Source organism: Pseudorca crassidens, chromosome 17, assembly GCF_039906515.1.
Source record: "Pseudorca crassidens isolate mPseCra1 chromosome 17, mPseCra1.hap1, whole genome shotgun sequence".
In the NCBI taxonomy this organism is placed as follows: domain Eukaryota; kingdom Metazoa; phylum Chordata; class Mammalia; order Artiodactyla; family Delphinidae; genus Pseudorca; species Pseudorca crassidens.
The window spans coordinates 67,856,775-67,876,854 of record NC_090312.1 but is presented as its reverse complement, the minus strand read 5'-3'; the positions used below and the strand labels follow the sequence as shown (position 1 = coordinate 67,876,854).

The window sequence follows — 20,080 nt, the reverse complement described above, 5'->3', positions numbered from 1 at the left end:
TGCCACAACTGTGGAGGCCTGCGTGCCTGGAGCCTGTGCTCTGCAGCGAGAGGGGCCACCGCAATGGGAGGCCCGCGCACCGCAACGAAGAGTGGCCCCCGCTTGCTGCAACTAGAGAGGGCTAACAAGCACCAGTGAAGACCCAGTGCAGCCAAGAATGAATAGATAAATAAATTTATTTAAAAAAAAAAAGAAGTATCATTTTGAAAAGTTCCGACATCCATTCCATGAATAAAGCATATGATTAAAGAGAAAGAATATATCCCCCAAACCAAGAATGTAATACACAGAAGGTAAAATTATATATAGAATGGATTCCTGATTTTCACCACTTCATGTTTATTTCACTTATCCAAGAGGCTTTAGAGTTGTGTACTTGGCCGAATTTTTCCTATTAGGTTGAACCACATGAAACTGGAATATTTACAGGTCAAAGAAAGGTCAAATACTGGTGATTTCATATGATTTAACCTCTCACTAATCAATTAAACACAGACCTCGGAGTACTAACCAAAGTGAACATGCGCAGTCTGTATGCTGTTTTAACAGTACACAAGCACCATCTTGTGGCAGAAAGCAAAATTGTAGCTCTATACTTGATATTGCTACAAATATATTCAAAGTTTCTCAACTGTTTCCAACATGCTTTTGAAAGGGCATTACAAACTGGTGAAGAACACTTAGATTGATAGTTTGAACAAGCTCAAAACAAATGGCACACCAACATCATGATAATTAGCAGCTAGTCATCAGCCGATACAACAGAAACTTTGAAATAAGCTATTTCATAAATTAAAATCTTGACTATTTCTAGTTTTACTGATAATTAACATATTGAAATAAAATCAGTTCAGATACTTCAGAAAACTTTTCACCTATCAAATTTCTACTCATAGCCGTAGCTGTCCATAAAGTTCCAAGTCTCCTAGGCTTATTTGACCAGGGGAACTGGAGGTGGGGGGAAGAGATTATGACGCCTCAAGTAGGTACCCGGATCTGCCTATAAGAACAAGTAACTTTTTGGCAAAACAGTCCAAATGCCTTCCTTATTTAACTTGCTGTGACTCATACTACACATGGTGAGAGAAAACTGCTTTACTAACCTAGCTACAAGTGACTGGACCAGGAACTGGACACATTAGCCAAAGGCAACCAAATACTGTTTTGACATAGAACACACCAACCATACCTGAGGACAAGAGGCACTTGGCATGGGCGCATGCCATGAAATTGTTCCAGATTGAATGATGGCACCTAATATAACCAAATCCTTTTGGGAAAGAAGTATAAATACTAGATGAATGAAGAACAGATGTGTCACTCAAACGTAGGTTGTATCCTAAACAATGCCATTTTCTCCAAGATACATTACACATCCCTGTTCTGAAAGCTCTAGACCCTAAAGTTCCTCCTCCCATAAGTACCTCCAACAAACCCTCAGAGCCAAAGATAATCTTCGAATGCCCTTCAGTGAGGCTTTAAAGAATGATAAAATGGACTCCTCCTAAATATCTCCCAGGCAATTTAAACTCAACACAGTCAAAACCAAATCCCTCATCTTTCCAAAGATCTACTCCAACTCCTCTCATTGTGAACACTATTACCAGTGACTCAGATGTGTGAAAGTCATCCTTAATACCCTCTATCAACCAATGCCTACAAATGAACCTATTTACAAAACAGAATAGTCACAGAAATTTATGGCTACCAAGGGGAGTTGGGGGTGGGAGGGATAAACTGGGAGATTGGGATTGACACATACATACTACTATATATAAAACAGATAACAATAGCACAGGGAACTCTACTCAATACACTCTAATGACGTATCTGGGAACAGAATCTTAAAAAGTGTATATATGTATAACTGATTTACTTTGCTGTACAGCAGAAACATAACATTATAAATCAACCATACTCCAATAAAAATTAACTATAAAAAAATTTTTTAAATCAATCCCCAAGTCTACCTCCTAAATATCTAGACGCTGTCCCCTCCTCTCCATCCCCACTATTCCAGGCTCTCATCACATTAAGCCTGAATTACAGCATCCTCGTAATACATCTTTCTCCCTTGAATTTTCAGCCTATCCAAACTATTTTCCACATACTGTGAAAGCAATATTCCTAAAACAGACATACAATTATTTTATCGCTCAGCTTAAAATCCTTCGAAGGCTTCCAATCGGCTTCAGGATAAAATCTAAACCTCTTGGCATGCCACTTGAGGGCATCCACATCATCGACCTGCCTGAACTTCAGCCTTTTCATTCCACTCAAACCAAACTGCCTGCAAGTCCATGAATAAACTACACTTCTCAGGATTCCCTGCCATTGTTCCCAAAATCTAGATTGCTTTTTCTTACCTTCTTCTCCTGGCTTATGCCTCATTAACCTTGAAGATTCAGTTCAGGTGTCAATTCCTTCTGGGAGGCTTCTTTAATTCCCCAAACTGAGTGCCCTGCTTGTTCTCAATGTTTCCATAGCATTCAATGGACGCATCTATCACTGTGTTAGTTTCTTTTCATTGCCTTCCTCTTCTAGCAGACTAGAGTCTATCAGATTGTCTTTCATCAAAGTATCTAACACAACACACGGCAAAGAGTAGGCATTAGGTAAATGTTTGCTGAATGAGTGCAATCTTGCTAAAGTCCTTTCATTTGGTATTATTTCTAGTTAGCAAATGAGGAAACTAAGGGAGGTCCAGGGTCTTGTCCGAGATCACATAACCGAAAGCATCAGAACCAGGATTTGAACCAAATGTTCTGACTGTAATAGAAATGATTTTCCCTCTGAATCTTTGCCTTTAGGGAACCACCGTATAAAATAATTGTGCTCTGCAGAGCCGTTTGGATGGGACTAAACCCTGTTTCTCCAGGCTGGGCACAAACCCAAGCTTAGTCAATGAAAGTATCCCCTCATCCCAAATGTGGTCTGAATGAATTCTGGGATCCCCAAATTCTGGGATGAACAGGCTACTCGGAACTTTTCTAAGAACTATCCAAAAACAAAACAAAAATGTGTTGCTCCTCCAGTACAAGTCTAAGGACTATGTAGCGTATAAGGTACAGCAAAGGGAAGAGAGTGTCTTTGAAAATAAAGTCAAGCACAGGAAAAATGAGACAAGAGCTAGAAAGAGAGAAACGGAAAATGAGGAGAAACAACACTAAAGCTCTGCATCAACCAGGCCTGAAGACTTCCCCAAGAGGCCTCCCAGTCACATACAGCGGAAATTCCCATTCTCATATAATATAGTTTGGGTTGTGGCCCTTTGGCAATCCGCATCTGTAGATCAGAGGGCTTTCCGGCCATTAGCCATGCAATAATGCTTTTCTAATCTGTGAATACAAAAAATTGATAAATTATTTGTTGGAGGCCTGATTTCAGCCATTCTACTCCTTGAGATAATGTATGTAAGTTTTTATAACAAAGATGGGAGAACAAAAGCATAAAATTGTTCTCCAATCTTTATATCTTGTGCTCTGTCATTAGTGAACAGTGCCCCAAATGAGAAAGAAAAAGATTTCTGGACATCTTCATTGTCAAACATCTTGGGTGCAGCAAAGGGAGACACAGGTATTTTAGAATCCGAGTTGTATCCACAGAGTTTGCTCATGGATAAATCTTTTCTCTCCAGCCATCATAAAATGGGGTGGAGGGTGAGTTCCTCCTTAGGCCTTTGAATAAGTTCAAGTGGAGACACCTCATCAGAAAAGAACAGATTAAAAGACAGCATGGGTAATATCTAATTAATTGATATTATTTTAAATGGAAAATGAAAAGACCTTTTCAAAAATCCCTCTAAATGATACTTGTTTCTTAGACTTCTTAACCTTTCAGTCCCTGCCTTATTAAGAAGCTACTGATTCATCTGGAGTCTGACAAGGAGAAGAATGTCTCCTCTGACCTTTGGCTCCAAATTCCCTGTAAAGCATTCAGGTGTTGCCATCTGCAAATTAAGGTCATATGTGAAACCATACTTTTAACAGCCTAGTGAATAATGGGTAGGTCTGACCTTTTGTGAGCAGAGAGCTTTTAAGTTGAAACATGCTTTGGCAGCTTACCAGTACTTCCTTATTTTCTTTTTACCCTTTGTGATCTAAAGACTCTCCAAAAATCTGAAGGGAAAGTCCACTTGATCCATTAAATGGGAATGGCCTAAGGCACAACCCTCTAGAGAAGTCACTAAAAAATTCTTGCAGCCCTCATGACATCCATGGAATCAGATCCTGAAACTAGAAATTGCCAACAAAGGAAAAATGACAACAATCTTAACAGAAAATCTAAAACAGAAAAAAAAAAAAAAAATCAAACCAAACCACCAGACCCCTGTCACATTCTCACACCCGAACTCCTCTCCCCCAGGTCCACTCTGTTCCAGCCACACTGGCATCCTGGTGGTGGCATCAACGCGCCAGGCACACGCCTACTTCAGGGGCTCTGCACTGCTGTCTCTTCTGCCTGAACGTTCTCCCCTCTCTCACGACATCCACACTGCTTATTCCCCCTGCTCCTTTAGGTCTTCATCAAAATTGTCACCTTACCCAGGACAGAGATTACTGTCTGATTTTTCACTGTTTTAGAACTAGATTTCTTTCATTTAAAAATAATAAGTTCATTAATCAAAACTTTGCTTCAAATAACAGACTACAGATATCAAAATACAATAAGATTTAAATATAATACCCTCATGAGTCTTCATTATAGTACATTAAAAGTAAAACATCTTTCAAGTATAAAACAGACAAGGTGTTCCTATCTCAGGTGATCCCACCTATCTGTTGTACTCAAGTAGGCAAATAGTTTTATTTATATTAGGTAACCTCAGACTGATTAGAAAGACAGTGGTTATGTAACAGAGAAAAGAGAAATAAAGCGACTATAAGAGAAACAGTGTATCCCTCTTGCCTCCCATGCAGGGTGGGCACCAAGTTGAGAGCTGGTAAGCCTGCCAGTGGATGTTCCAGAGTTAGACGGAAGAGGGTGAGAATGGAACAACATCCAAAGGAGCCGAGGAGAGCTAAGAGTTTAGGCCAAGAGAGCAAGGGGAAGATGGTAAATACTCTCTGACAGCATTACCGGGGGGAAAAGATGGACTACAAGTCACCAACTGCAGGTTTCAGCAGGGCAGGCAAGGGAGGTATCAGCTACCTGGTGGACAAGAGACATTACCACAAAGATGAGAGGAGCCCGCACCCTCCCTTCCCACCAGGACAATACAGAAAACTCCCCCCAGACACATTGGGGAGGAAGCGGGGAGAGGCAGAAGGTTTTCTTAGAGAACTTGAACAATATTTAAACGAACCATTTACAGTTTGAATAGGACTAGATCTTAAATGGCAATTTTTCCACTACCAAGCAAGACTCCAAAAAGTATTAGATTGTCTGTTGATTAGATAAGTAACTTCTCCTAATATCTGAATTGTAATAATTGGTCGGTAAATATACAAAATGATTTTAAAAGCATCAGCATCCCAACACTAAAAGAAATGATATGTGACTGGATAGAGGTTATCAGCTAACACTACAATGGCAATCCTACTGCAATATAAATGCATCAAATCAATATATTGTATACCTTAAAACTTACACAATGTTATGTCAATTATGCCTCAATTAAAAAGAAAAAATGTTTAAGCATCAGCAAATATCTGATCACACATGAGAAAGAATTACTTAGGATAGAAGCAGTGGGAGAAATCACACCAAAAAAATTAATAGATTAGACCATATAACATTTAAAACTGTAGTACATTAAAAACAAACACAAAACTAAAAGCCAATTTTTTAAAAGCAGGAAAATCAAACAAATAGAAGAGACTTAATGCTAATACCCTCAACACATAAACATTTGAAGACTGATCAAGCAATGCAATAAAAATTAGCAAATTAAAATAGACAAATCAAAATGGACAAGTAACTAATATATTTGAAAAACTGTTGAGCCTCATAAGTTATCAATAAAAGCAAAAAAAATTAAACATACCACTTTTTAACTATCAAACAAGACAATGTGTTTTAAACTCAATGTTTTCAAAATAGTACAAAACATACTATAAGAAATTAGTATAAGCTTTAATGTAATCAGGTAATATCAATAAATTACTCTTCTTAACCCAATATTCCCCTTATAGTAATATATCTTAAGGAAATAATCAGTGATGTGAACAAAAACTTGTATATAATTTTTACTGCAACATTATTTATAATTGTCAAAAAAAGAGGAGGGGCTTCCCTGGTGGCACAGTGGTTGAGAGTCCGCCTGCTGATGCAAGGGACGCGGGTTCATGCCCCTGTCCGGGAAGATCCCACATGCCATGGAGCGGCTGGGCCCGTGAGCCATGGCCACTGAGCCTGCACGTCCGGAGCCTGTGCTCCACAACGGGAGAGGCCACAGCAGTGAGAGGCCCGGGTACCGCAAAAAAAAAAAAAAAAAAAAAAAAAAAAAAAGCGGGGGGGAGGAACAATCTAGATGATCAAAAACAGGTATTTTTTTTATATACTTATCAAGTATTCATTGTTTATACCTGTTTAAATACTGGTAGAGTACACCCTAGCCATATGAAGCATTATATAACCATCAAAAATATTTTTCAAAGGCTAAAGATATGAAAAATGCTATCTGTATAAAGTGAAAAGAGGGCACAATACTGCATATTCAAAATGAACAAATGATGATATATTTATACAAAGAAACATTATTCAGCAACAAAAACTGGATGAATCTCAAAAAATGCAACATGGACGAATCTCAAAAAACAAAAACAAGAAAACCATTATATGAAGTGAAAAAAGCCAGACACAAAAGAATAAATACTGTATGAGTCTATTTATAGAAGTTCAAGGGCAGGCAAAACTAACCTATGGTGATAGAACAGCGGTTACTTCTGGGAGGAGGTGTATCAAGTGCAAATAAGTGTGAGGAAACTCTCAGGGTGATGCAAATGTTCTGGAGTTTGATGGGGTGGTGACCACAGGAGGATATAAATATGTAAAAACGTCATCAAATAGACTATAAATACATATATACATAAATAAAATAATAAAATAAAGTCGTCAAGATGTATATTTAAGATCTGTGCATTTTACTGTTCATATATTATACCTCCATAAAGTAATACAGAAATTGCATATAAAGGATAATTTCAATTTGGTTAAATATATTTATATGCAAAGAATAAAAAGAATGTAAAGTACAACAAAATATTAAAGGTGTTTAATTCTGGGATTGCAAATTATTTGTATTTTTAACTTTCTGCATTTCCACATTCTCAACAATGAGTTACGTGACTTTTATAAATGATCAGGAAAAAAAACCCTGAACATTTTAAAAGAATTCTGCCATGCTTGCAAAAGAAAATTCTGTTACACTTATAACTATCACAAAATTATTCAATGTGCAGAAATACTTAGTAAGTCCTTCTAACAATTTTCCTATAAGTTATAAACAGTCATATCTGCAATGTATGCGGAAAAATTAAGAAAAGCACTAATTAAGCTAAGCATCTACTTGGTGACTAAATGAGCAAGATAACTGGAAAGCCCACACCACACTGTGGAATGATTTTAAAACATGGTCCTGCGTGCAGCAAACACAGGGCTCTTATGACTCAGCAACAACCAGCTCCTGAAAAAGTTAATTTTCTTTATTTATTACTTTAAGTATTCCTGATAAGCTTGATGTATCTAAATTCCATGCAAAATGTCCCAAGTGAATTTTCTTTACAACAAAAATACCTTTTGAGTTTCAGAAACTTTTACAATATGCGTAAAATAATAAATAAGAACAAAACCAAAGAAGACATACAAACCTCTGATTGTACATGCCCCGAAAGTTGTAATTAGCTCTATAATTTGGGAAAGGCTTTGGATCTAACGGCCTGTAGATGGCAGGCTCTCCCCTTTTCATAGCAAGCCCATTCAGTTCCACAGTTGGTGTTATACTACCTGTTTAAAAGAAATATTAAAGGCACACAAGTGAAATATTTCCATAATAAATCATGCAGTCCATATTTATTTTACATATAATTACAATGGAAGACGGTGGCAGTGGATGCCCTTCTGCCTGATTTTCTAAGGGGGTGCATAAACAAGCTACATAAAACAGGAAAATCGTTTCTAGTGAAATCTCTTTGGGGTTGCTGCAACATTTTCTGTACATTAATGACCAAAAATTCAACTTTATAGTCCCACTGTTTCAAAACAAGGAAAACAGAAGATTCGTAGATGGCTTCGTTTGGATATTATAAAGCAACTACTGAATTTCAAAGTTCCTTACTCCAGAAAGCTTACAACTACTTAATCATTAAAAGCATTATCATTTGTGAATATTTTAAGTTATATTTTGGTTATCAAGCAACTAGAATTAGCAATATGTACAGGGTCATCAGTAACTCTTGGACTTATCTAATGAAAATAAATTTTGAGTTTTTTCTATAACCAACAACAGGACAAAACAGTAAATACAAGTAATGCTTTCTGTGGATAATCTTAAAAGATACATGCTGAAGCATTTATGGATGAAGTGATGTGTCTGAGATTTGTTTCAAAATAATTCAGAGGACAGAGAGATGAGAAACAAGATGGGATGTGTGAGTAACTGTTGTGCCTGATAACAAGTACAGGAATGTTCAATAGCTTATCTTTTCTACTTTTGTAAAAGTTTGAAAAATCCCATAAAATATAACACACAATGTACAGTTATTATGTCAAGTTATTTTCAGTGCCAAAAAAGGTTATTTAGTAAACATACATATATGTTCCAAATAACAAATCACAAAAATGAATCTAAAGCTTTTATAGAGAGTAAAATTTATTTCTCATGTAAATTCTGTATTATTTCATTTGAATTATGCCTTTTGCACCATACATTTAAGACTCCCCTTCATCATGAACAAAAATGGATCCACTTACTGCAGCAGAGAAACTGGGGCACAAAGTACTAGCTGAGGGGTGGTGGAGCCTGACACAAATGCACAACTGGCTGCTAGGTCATAAGCAAGCCATCAAGAGTCATACGCTGCTCATTTTATGTCTCATCTCTAAAGAATTCACATGAAACCACTGAAGAGCATAATAAGAACAGGAACTAAACCAAGGTTAAGAAAAAGGAAAAAATAAAGGAGGTGGGAGGACAAAGGAGAAAGCAGAAAAGAAAAAGATAAGGATAAGAAAAACAGCAAAGAAAAGCTAACATGTTAAGTAGTAAGTCGAATTAGTCCAAACCCCAAATTTAACACATACACTCAGGGCAGAGGAAGAGTAAGTCAAGCACAAAGGGATTCTTTCTTTGTTTCTTACAGCATTTTACCGAGGGATAAGTAAAATGTACAAACCTTAAGCATACAGCTCCATGAGTTACTATACATGTAACACTCATACAACCACCATTCAGATCAAGATCTGAACATTTCCATCACCCAGAAATACCCAGTCAATACCCACCTCCCCATGTTATCCATTCTGACTTCTGTCATCATAGATTGGTTTTGCCTATTCTTCAAATCTAAATGTGTATTAGTTTGTCTTGCTTCTTTCACTCAACATAATGCTTTGTTGAATATCACTTTCAAACTCTCCCACTGAAAAGCATTCCACTCAGTTTATCTAATCTGCCCTTGATGGGACATCTGGGTTGTTTTCAGTTTGAGGCTATTAAGTATCAAGCCACCTTGAACACTCTTCAGTAAGTCTCTCAGCAGACCTATACGCTCTTCTCACTTGGGTATACACCTAGCAGTGGAATTGCTAGGCCAGAGGGTAGGTTCATGTTTAAAAGTAAAGTTAAAACTGCCTAACAGTTCTCCAAAGATAATTTTTAACACCAAGGAGCCATCCACGCCTTAAGAAGTTTCCATTTTTCTTATTCCATAAAGATTTCAGTTTACTAATTAACAGATTAATCAGTTGTACAATTTATGTCATTATGAATTCTACTTTGCAACAATCATACAGGCACAAATAGCATAAAGTTCAAATGGGAAAACTAGAAAAGAAAAAAAAAGCTTGAAAGACCTCATCCTTTAAGTATGGCAATAAACAGGAAAGTAGTGTGTTTGAAAATGAACAGTGAGATGATTTTAATGCACTGGTAGGATATACTATGTCTGCCACCCACACCAAAATTGCATTTTAAACTAGGTGAAAGTACTGTATTCATATTATTTAAATAAAGAAATAATCTCATACAAATTCCTCATTTGAAAGTAAGGCTACAGTACATTTTCTTCATAGAAATGCCAGAAACTGGTGTTGTGAAGGAGAGTAGAAGAGAAGCAGAAAAGCACAAACCACACAGAGAAGGTTTCAACTCCTCTGAGTGAAGTACTCCATCTGTTTCCTACAGAATGAGACTGACATCTCCACATGTGCATACCTCTCGTTACTTACATAGTAATGCTCTCACAGAAAACATTTAAAGAATAACTTCAAACTATGAGCTGTCTCTAGGAAATGCTAAGTACCATTGTTTTCAACATGTGACGGTTGGACCCAGGTTGCATAAAGATAATCATTGCATAGGAATCCTCATGTATTTTATGGCTATAGAGTTGACACTGTAAACACATAATCAGTTTTTAGTGGTTTTTAGATACATTAAAGGAAATTTCTATATTTACCAATGATAAAAAAAAGACTAATTAATTAGATACACAAACGTATATAACAACAATTGTGGACTCCTATCATGTGACAGATTAAAAACAAGATGCCACAACTAGTTTTCAAGGAGCCATGTATTACTAACACTTAAAGAAACAACTTTGTAGGAAGTTAGAAAAGTCCCTGGAACATAGTAGTCACTCAATAAATATTTGTTGAAAGAATGAATTGATTAATCAATAAATCAGGGCTCTTGGAGAAATTATTGGAGTCAGGGCAGGGAAAACACAAGATGACCCAGGAACATCTTATCGTGCCAGAAAGAAATGCCCAAAGAATGATGAGGAAATTATCTGAAGGACACAGGAGTCAACTTGAAGTGGTCATGCCACTGGCCAAATCTGGGACAATTTGAGCATCAAAATAAATAATGACGATTGTAGATCCTAAACCTGTAGGTAAAACAGAAATCCAAAAGTCTATAGTGATATAAATAAACAAACAAAAAAAAAATGACAGGGACAAGAAAGCTCTTGGGTAGAATGCCAACTAATAAATCGAAAAAGAATATGGAATTAAAAATCACCCTTTGGCAACCTTCAGAGTAGTCATGGATTCAGACAAGAATCATCAATCATCAGTCTTTCATGTAGGTGAAAGAAAGTTTGACAAGGAACAGAATGTTTATATAGTCTCAAAGTACCTCCTCAGAAAATAATTGTTCGGGACTTCTCTGGTCGCACAGTGGTTAAGAATCTGCCTGCCAATGCAGGGGTTCAAGCCCTGGTCTGGGAAGATCCCACATGCCACAGAGCAACTAAGCCTATTCGCCACAACTACTGAGCCTGCGCTCTAGAGCCCGTGAGCCACAACTACTGAGCCCGTTTGCCACAACTACTGAAGCCCATCCGCCTAAGAGCCCGTGCTCCACAACAAGAGAAGCCACCGCAATGAGAAGCCCGCGCACCGCAATGAAGAGTAGCCTCCGCTACTCTCCGCTACTCAACTAGAGAAAGCCCGCGTGCGGCAACGAAGACCCAACGCAGCCAAAAATAAACAATAAATAAATAAATTTATTTTAAAATATATTTGTTAATTATATTATTTAATAATAAAACATACTTAAAATTAATTAACTTTACAATACAGAAGCCTGGCAGACATACTCTTCACCAAGAAACAAAAGACATCACTAATGGGACAAATCAGTATCATGTGTCTCCTGATATGAAACACCGAGATGAGCCCAGGTCACTTCTGTGATGATATTCATGCTAAAAATGCATAAATCATGAGGAAACACCAGACAAACTCCAGTGAGGCGCATTCTACAAATGATGTGTAGAAACGTCAAGGTCATAAAAAACAAGAAAGACTGAGGAACTGTTTCAGACTGAAGTGGAATGAAGAGAAACAGTAAGCCCATGATGCTGATTAGATGCTGGTCTTACAAAGGACATAACTGGGACCATCAGTGAAGTGTGACTGGAGTCTGTGGATTACACGGTGATACCAAATCGATGTTAACTTCCTGATAGGACAGTGTCTGTGTACTTAAGAAATAATGGGTAATGGGACACCATGTCCATAACTTATTCTCAAAAGGTTCAGAAATGTTAACCATTTCTGAGTGATGGGTACCTGGGAGCTCTATGTACTCTGTCTACAAAATTTATATGTATAAGAAATTATTTCTAAAAAAAGTTTAAAAAAATAAGAGGAAGGAGAAAGCAAAGTAGTTCTATGATATCCTCCTCATTAACAGCAGATTACCCATGCTGTACTAAATTTAACTCCTCTCTGGGACATAACTACTTTTTAAGGTCCATCTACTTCCTGTGAAGTCAGGACTGGATCTCCCCTCCTCTGCAGTGCAGACAGGAATGGATCGTCTTTTCAATAAAAGTGCTAAGTTATATATTAAAAGGAAGAAAAAAATCTTGACTCCTACCTCACCTCATACATAAACCTCAATTCCTGACAGACTGTAGATCTAAATTTAAAAGATAAAATAATAAAACTTCTAAAAATAATATGAGGTTATCATCACAATTCTGTGGGAGATAAAGATGTCTTAAAGAGCACAAAAAAAGCACCACCATTCCAGCAATTCCACTTCTGGGCATTTATCCTGAAAAAACAAAAACACTAACTTGAAAAGATATATGCACCCCCACGTTCATGGAAGCAAGCTAAGTGTCCACTGATGGATGAATGGATAAAGAAGAGGTGATGATACACATATACAATGGACTATTATATAGCAATAAAAAAATTTTTGCCATTTGTGACAACATGGATGGCTCTTGAAGGCATTATGCTAAATGAAATAAGTCAGACAGAGAATGACAAATACCATATGACCTCACTTATATGTGGAATCTAAAAAAAAGAAAACACAAAAAAACAGAACTCATAGATACAGAGAAGAGATTGGTGGCTGCCAGAGGTGGGAAGTAGGGGGAGGTGTAATAGGTGAAGGGGGTCAAAAACGTACAACCTTCCAGTTATAAAATAAATAAATCATGGGGATGTAATATACAGCATGGTGATTATAGTTAATCATACTGTATTTTATATCTGAAAGTTGCTAAGAGTATATCTAAAGCGTTCTCATCATGAGAAAGAAAATATTTTAATAACTATGTATGGTGACCGATGTTAATGAGATATTCTGGTGATTTCACAACGCATACAATACAAATCATTATGTTGTACAGCTGAAATTAACATAATGCTATGTGTCAATTAGACTTCAATTTTTAAAAAGCACTAACCATAAGGGAAAAGACTAACAAATTAGACTTTATTAATATAAAAATTTATGTTCATCAAAATGCACCATTAGGAATATGGAGATATTTGCCATACACATATCTGACAAAGTATATTAATCCAGAATACATAAGAACCCTATAAGTCAATAAAAAATTGAAAAACTGACAAGGCAGTTTCTTAACAGGAAAAATATATCAACAGCAGAGAAGATCCTAATGGCAACAGGCATATGAAAAGGTGATCACTTTAATTATTAGGGAAATGCAAATTAAAACCACAGTGAAATACCACCATATCCCCAGAAGAACAGGTAGAAATTTTAAGATACCCCATATTGACAAGGATGTGGAAAACTCTCATATACTGCTAGTGGGAGTGAAATGTGATATGTTTGACATTATGTATTAACACTGAAAACATGCAAAACCTACGACTCAACAATTCCAATCCTAGCTACACAGCCAACAAAAATGTATACATACAAGAATATTCATAGCAATCTTACTTCTAACAGCCCCAAACTAGAAGCAATCCAAATGTCCACCATTAGTATAATGAATAAGTAAATTGTGGTATATCCATGCAGTGGGATACTACATAGCAAAGAAATACTAGACTGTTAACACACAACACAATGAATCTCACAAACATGACATTGAGAAAAACAAGCTATTACAAAAAAGTATGATGCATGATTCCAACAAGCAGGCACAACAAATCTAGGATGACAGAGAGAAGAAGAGTGGTTCCTTTGGAGATGTTTAACCACTAAAAGAGGGCATGAGGGAGGCTTCTGAGGCACTGGTAAAGCCTGCAAAGTGTTCACAGTGCAAAACGCCATCAAGGCTCAACAATCATAATCTGTGCACTTGCCAGAACATAATATTAGGCTTTATTTTAAAAATTTACCTCAACAGTGAATAAACGTGTAAAATGTCACACAAAAAAATAAAATTAAAATTTACCCCCCAAAATCTACTCGTTCTGTCAGCTCACTGCAACATTCCACGGTGGAAACTTATCTCCACTGGTCTGAAAGGCCAGGGAGCCAGACTCTCTCCTGTTTCCTTCCTCTGACTCCTTTGCTAGTTTACCTCCGGCTACAACCCTTGGAAGTGGACCTGACCCAAAGCTCAGCACACAACACAAATGGACACTTGTCCTTCTGTCCATTCCAACTGCCGCGCCAATATTCCAGCAGAGGAGGGGGCAACAGCATTCTATGCACGTGTGTTTCTTTTCTTTCTTCACCCGTAAACTATGGCAGTGGTTTCCTAACTGATTTTGCTTTTGGTATTTTCCACCTTCCATTCACATGTCAAACTCAACTTCCTAAACTGCTCTTTTAAACACATCACCCACCTGCTCGTGAAAATTAATCCAAACTATGGATAAAATTTATCTCCTAAAGCTGCAGTCAAGTCCATCACAACCTACTTTCTAACTACATCTCTCGTCTTGTCTCTTACTAGCCACTTAACCTGCTCTAATTAAAAACCGTCTACAAAAAAATTTTTTTTTGCAAAACCCATCATCCAGATTCCTATTCCAATGTCTTTCCTCATCGTATTCCCTCAGCCTGGAATATTCTTTTCTCTCCTCTATACGTACGTGCCTACTCTCTATTCATGACCTATATCTCACCTCAACTACTTCAGTCCATGTTTATCATTACTTATAATACCGACGCCTATTATTACTCACTTGGTACTTAATCTTTACCACTGAGTTACATGTTTTATGTAAATGACTAAAATCCTCACAGCAAAGGACAATGGTTTATAACTCTTAGATATATTAAAACAAATGCTTAATAGAGGCGGTGGTGGTGTGGTGCTAATGATCAACCAGTAATCTGAAAAGAGTTTTAAAAGTTAAGAAAGTAGACAGTCTCTTACCAGCTTCAAGCTGAATTGGTTTTTTATTATAATAATATTTTTGCTTATTTACCCATACTTAATAAATACTGGAATCAGCTGAACAGATGCAAAAGGACTACTACTAGGAAAGTCATGGAGTTCTGGAAAAGGCAGTCTTTGCAAGAGGAGACTGTCTACCTAACACGTGCCATGTGGGAAAGAAGTGTCTGACCTGACTCTGACCATAAGCACATGAACTATAATTAAACAGACTACAGAGTCGCTGCCGGCAGCAAGTGTCTTTTTTCACTCCGTCACAAAAGTACTCCATCTAAAGCAGTATCGGTCAGAAGGTAGCCACTTGCATTAATAGGTTAACAGATGAGTAAATAGACATAAGGCTGGCACTAAACTTACGGAACTTCATTAATTTGAGGCTACCAATTCATGCACTGTGTCTGATACAGGTTTGCGCTTCCCAAGAGATGACTGGACACTTAGAACAACTTTTTAAAATTATTCTTAGGAGATTAAAATTAGAATACTCATTTACGTAGCAGTATATTACACACAGGTGGGTTTTTCGGATTTGTGGGTTTCTTAAACTCCGTATGAATGTTCTAAATGTAAATGGCAACCATTTCTACATGAATAAAATAATCAGATGCTTAGGGCTAATTTTATAATTTTCTATTAAACTAAAATAAAGAATAACTATTTTTAATTATTAAATTATATATTATACATTTAGAAAGAGAAATTGATCATTTCTATCTTTGCTTTAGAAAAAAAAACTCAGTCCTATTTTCTGCTCTTTGTACCCAAATGTCTTTTTATCACACATAAAAAGTAAATAATGCACCTTTAGAGTATCCACTAAAGCAAATTTTTAAAATAATTACAATTACCGTCTTCATTCTCTCACCTTCAGTTATTATCCGGCTGTCTTTACCAGCTGTGCTGTCAATACCTGTTGACTATGCAATGGGCCTGTATGAAGGAAAATACAGAGAACAGCACATGCAGAAGATGACAACAGGAGGAAACGAGTCAGGGCCATACCTGGGTTATTGTTAACACTGCTTTTGGGCGGCTTCTGAACTGGTTTGGGAAGCGTAGATTCAGTCAAAGCCTTGTTAGCGACAGCCTGCTGGGCCTTCTTTATACTGCTCCCTTCCGATTCCCATGTCTGCTCCCCAAGACTCAGCTGCACTGAGAACATCTTGGAAAAACATACAGAGACAAAGAAAACATTGAAATTTTTCAGGAAATAAAGTGTGCTGTCTGAGAGAAAAATAGATACACCACAGAATCAAAATTTTAGAGCTAGAGTTGAGCTTACAGATCATTTGCAACAAAAATCTTATTCTAACTAGTGAACGAATTTTAAGAGATTGTGCCAAATTCTGTTCTATCCAAAGGCTTAACGGCAGCTCTAAGTGTACATGTTGGGTAGAATGTATCAAGAGGAAATCGCTTCCCTAAATGGAATCATACTGTTAATGTCAGTCAGTCTTCAAAAAAGTAGAATAAGAACAAAGAGTAAGAGAAACTATACGAGAATCCAAAAGGTCCTGTGTCTCTGTAACTTTTACAAAAACTAATTCCTTAAACTTTATACCTAGCACAATCTAGTCAGTGAGTCAGGAAATCCTATTAAATATTCTGTCATCAAGGAACTCTCAATCCTCCACAACCAACCTTTAACCAGTCACCAAATTCAGTCAATTTTAACCTCATGAATATTTCTCAAATCTCCTTCCTCTCTCTGCCAGTGACACTGCTACACTAGATGTATCTTAGCTTAGATATAATAATCTCCCAACTGACTGCTGCTAAATCGAACTATCTTTTGAAAACTCAAATCCAACTGCATCACTCCAAACAACACCAGGTTAAAAACCTTCGATTGTTCCCCTTGTAACACGGCACAAAGGAGCTACCTGTCCATCTTCATTTCACACCCACCCCTCCCCTTGCACATCCTAACATTCCATTTACACCAGATTTCCATATGCATCCAAAAACCTATTGTTCACCTTTAAAATTTAGGATCAAGTTACAGGATACACATACAATCTGCTGTTTTACTCCACAGACAGCTTACTACTTTGTAGGAATACAAGGTATGAACCTCAAAATACTTATTAATTATGAAGAAGTAAATGTCTTTGCAGGAAAGAAATCAGGTAGAAAATACCTTTAACAACAGAGTGATTAAAGTTAGCATCATCAATAATCATTCAAAGGGACATCATGTGCCTCCTGATATGATCCAATGAGAAGTATGTAGCATTCTTGGCTAAAAATGTTTACCCTGAATCTAATCATAGAGAAACAATCAGGCAGATCTGGGTTATGGTATATTCTATACGACAACTGACCTAAACTCTTCAAAACTGTCAATATTATGAAAGAAAAAACCAAACAAAAGAATGCATGGGGGCTGTCCTAGATTAAAGGATGCTGAAGAGACATGATGGGGTGTAATAAAGTACAATGTATGATCCCTGACTGGATTCGTACTGGGAAGAAAAGTATAAAGGGCATTTAGAGAACAACCAGGGAAATTTGACTATAGACCATAATATACTAAACAAACTCAGTCAAGTTTAAATTTCTTGAGTGATTATAGTACTATGGTTATGAAGAAGAATGTCTTTGGTCTTACAAGATAGATATACAAGTATTTAAGGATAAAATGTCATGATGGTTGAAATTTATTTTCAAATTGTTGAAGGAAAAAGTATGTATTTATACAGAAGAGCAAGAAAAGAAGTAAATGTAGCAATGCAGTAAATAACTGAATGATTAGTAAATCTGAAAGATCCATTATACTGCTCTTTCAATTTTTCCTGTACGTTTTCAATTTTTCAAAATACAGAGTTGAAAATATTTATAAGCATTTGAAATTCAAAATATGTACATATCTATTAAAAGTGAATAATTTTTCTTTTATTCTGATTCAGTTTAAAATTTTTACCTAAAACATATCTTTAATTCATTGACCCCCGATTTTAAAACGATTTTTCAATGACTAGGTCTTTTGGCTTTCAACTTACAGTATATAACAAAGAACTCTGCCACAAAGAAAACATTCTCTCTCCCATTCTCCTCCAAATCAGTTCATGCTCCAGAATTTTCCAGCCATTATTCTTCCATTAATTCAGGTTCAAAACCTCAATAGCTTCTTTGTTTATCCTTGTTTTCCTAAGACTTATTTAACAACACCTCAAAACTGTTCTTTGTTATTTCTGTTGTCACCACCTTAGTCTAAAGCCCCTATAAACTCAGATTTCCTGCCTCCTAATCTTCCAGATGTCATCACTTTCCCAGTCTCACTGGCCAGACACCTTTGAATGGTCTTCCTTGCCTGCTCCATTTCTCTCTGCATTCTCCCCTGCATCCAGTTGATTCAACCTCAAAAATACTTTTCAGATCTGGCCTTTCTTTGTAATGTTTGCCAATATCTTAGTGAAGAGTATCAATGTATCCCTCTCCTAAATTACTGTAAGACCATCCTAATATCACTCCTTTAACATAAGACTTCCCCATTCAAACTATCCTTCTTAGGAATTCCCTAGTGGTCCAGTGGTTAGTACTCCGTACTTTCACTGCCAAAGCCTGGGTTTGATCCCCGGTTGGGGAACTAAGATCCCACAAACCGCGCCATCACCAACATGAACATTCTATAAAATGCAAATGCATCCAAGTCAATCCTCTGCTTTTCTGAAACCTCTTAAGAATCCTACTACATTGTGCACCTAAAACTAATACAACATTTTATGTCAATTATATCTCAATAAAACTGGAGAGAAAAAAAAGAGTCCCACTACAATAAAAATTTGTTAATTTTGAGTAGGACTCCTGGGACATACTGTTTATGAGCTGAAGTCACAATCCACCATTTACTATGTGTAACATTAGGGAAGTTAATTCTTTCCCTCTGTTTTCTTACTTCTTTAGTGAAAGTGGGGTAATAACACAGAGAATGGTTATGAAAATTAAAACAAAATTGTGTAAATGCCATTTGAAATGTAGAGATTGTCAAACTGGATAAAAAAAACAAAATCCAACTGTATGCTACCCTCAACTATAAAGACACATGGCTTAAAAGCAATGGGATAGAAAAAACTTTATCATGATAACATAAAGCAATGAAAGGTCAGAATGGTTATATAAATATCAGACAAAGTAGATTCCAGAGCAAAGACTACTACCAGTGATAACAAAGGTCATTTCATAACGATAAAGGGGCCAGTTAATCAAGAAGAGGATTAACAATCCTAAACACTTGGGTGACTAATAACAGAGTTTCAAAATACATGAAGCAAAAACTAACAGAACTGCAAAGAGAAATAAAGAATCCACAATTAAAGTCAGAGATTCAATACCTCTCTCCCAATAATTGATATAACAATGACCAAGCAATCAGGAAGAATACAGTAGACCTGAACAACACTATCAACCAACATAACCTGACTGCAATGTTTCTAAAACATCCACCCAAGAAGAACAAATATACATTTGTTATCAATTTCTTACAAAAAATTTACCAAGACAGACAATATTCTGGACCATAAAACAAGTCACAACAAATTCTAAGGAGTCAAGTGATGAACAGTATGCTCTCTGAACACAATAGAATTAAATTAGAAAATAAGAACAGAAAGATCTCTGGAAAATCTCCAAATATTTGGAAACTACATAGCACATTTCTAAATAACCTATGGGTAAAAGAAGAAACCAAGGGGAAAATAGAAAGTATTTTAAACTGAATGAAAATGAAAACTCTACATTTCAAAAGACGACACTGCTAAAACAGTACTAAAGGGAAATTT

At 36.5% G+C, this 20,080-nt stretch overlaps 1 protein-coding gene across 14 annotated transcripts in view; it reads right to left on the bottom strand.

Annotated features, from left to right (window-relative positions):
- The window catches only part of STAU2 (staufen double-stranded RNA binding protein 2), a 305,414-nt gene that overhangs the window by 246,391 nt on the left and 38,943 nt on the right, over nucleotides 1-20,080 (bottom strand). For 13 of the 14 annotated variants that reach the window (XM_067712055.1, XM_067712049.1, XM_067712054.1 and 10 more), the window contains 2 exons: nucleotides 16,302-16,461; nucleotides 7,812-7,947 (listed from right to left, as the gene is read on the bottom strand). The exons of the other annotated variant lie outside the window; for it this stretch is intronic. In XM_067712055.1, the coding sequence (XP_067568156.1) occupies nucleotides 7,812-7,947; nucleotides 16,302-16,461 (296 nt within the window). The remainder of the gene's footprint in view (nucleotides 1-7,811; nucleotides 7,948-16,301; nucleotides 16,462-20,080) is intronic. 14 annotated transcript variants of the gene reach the window in all.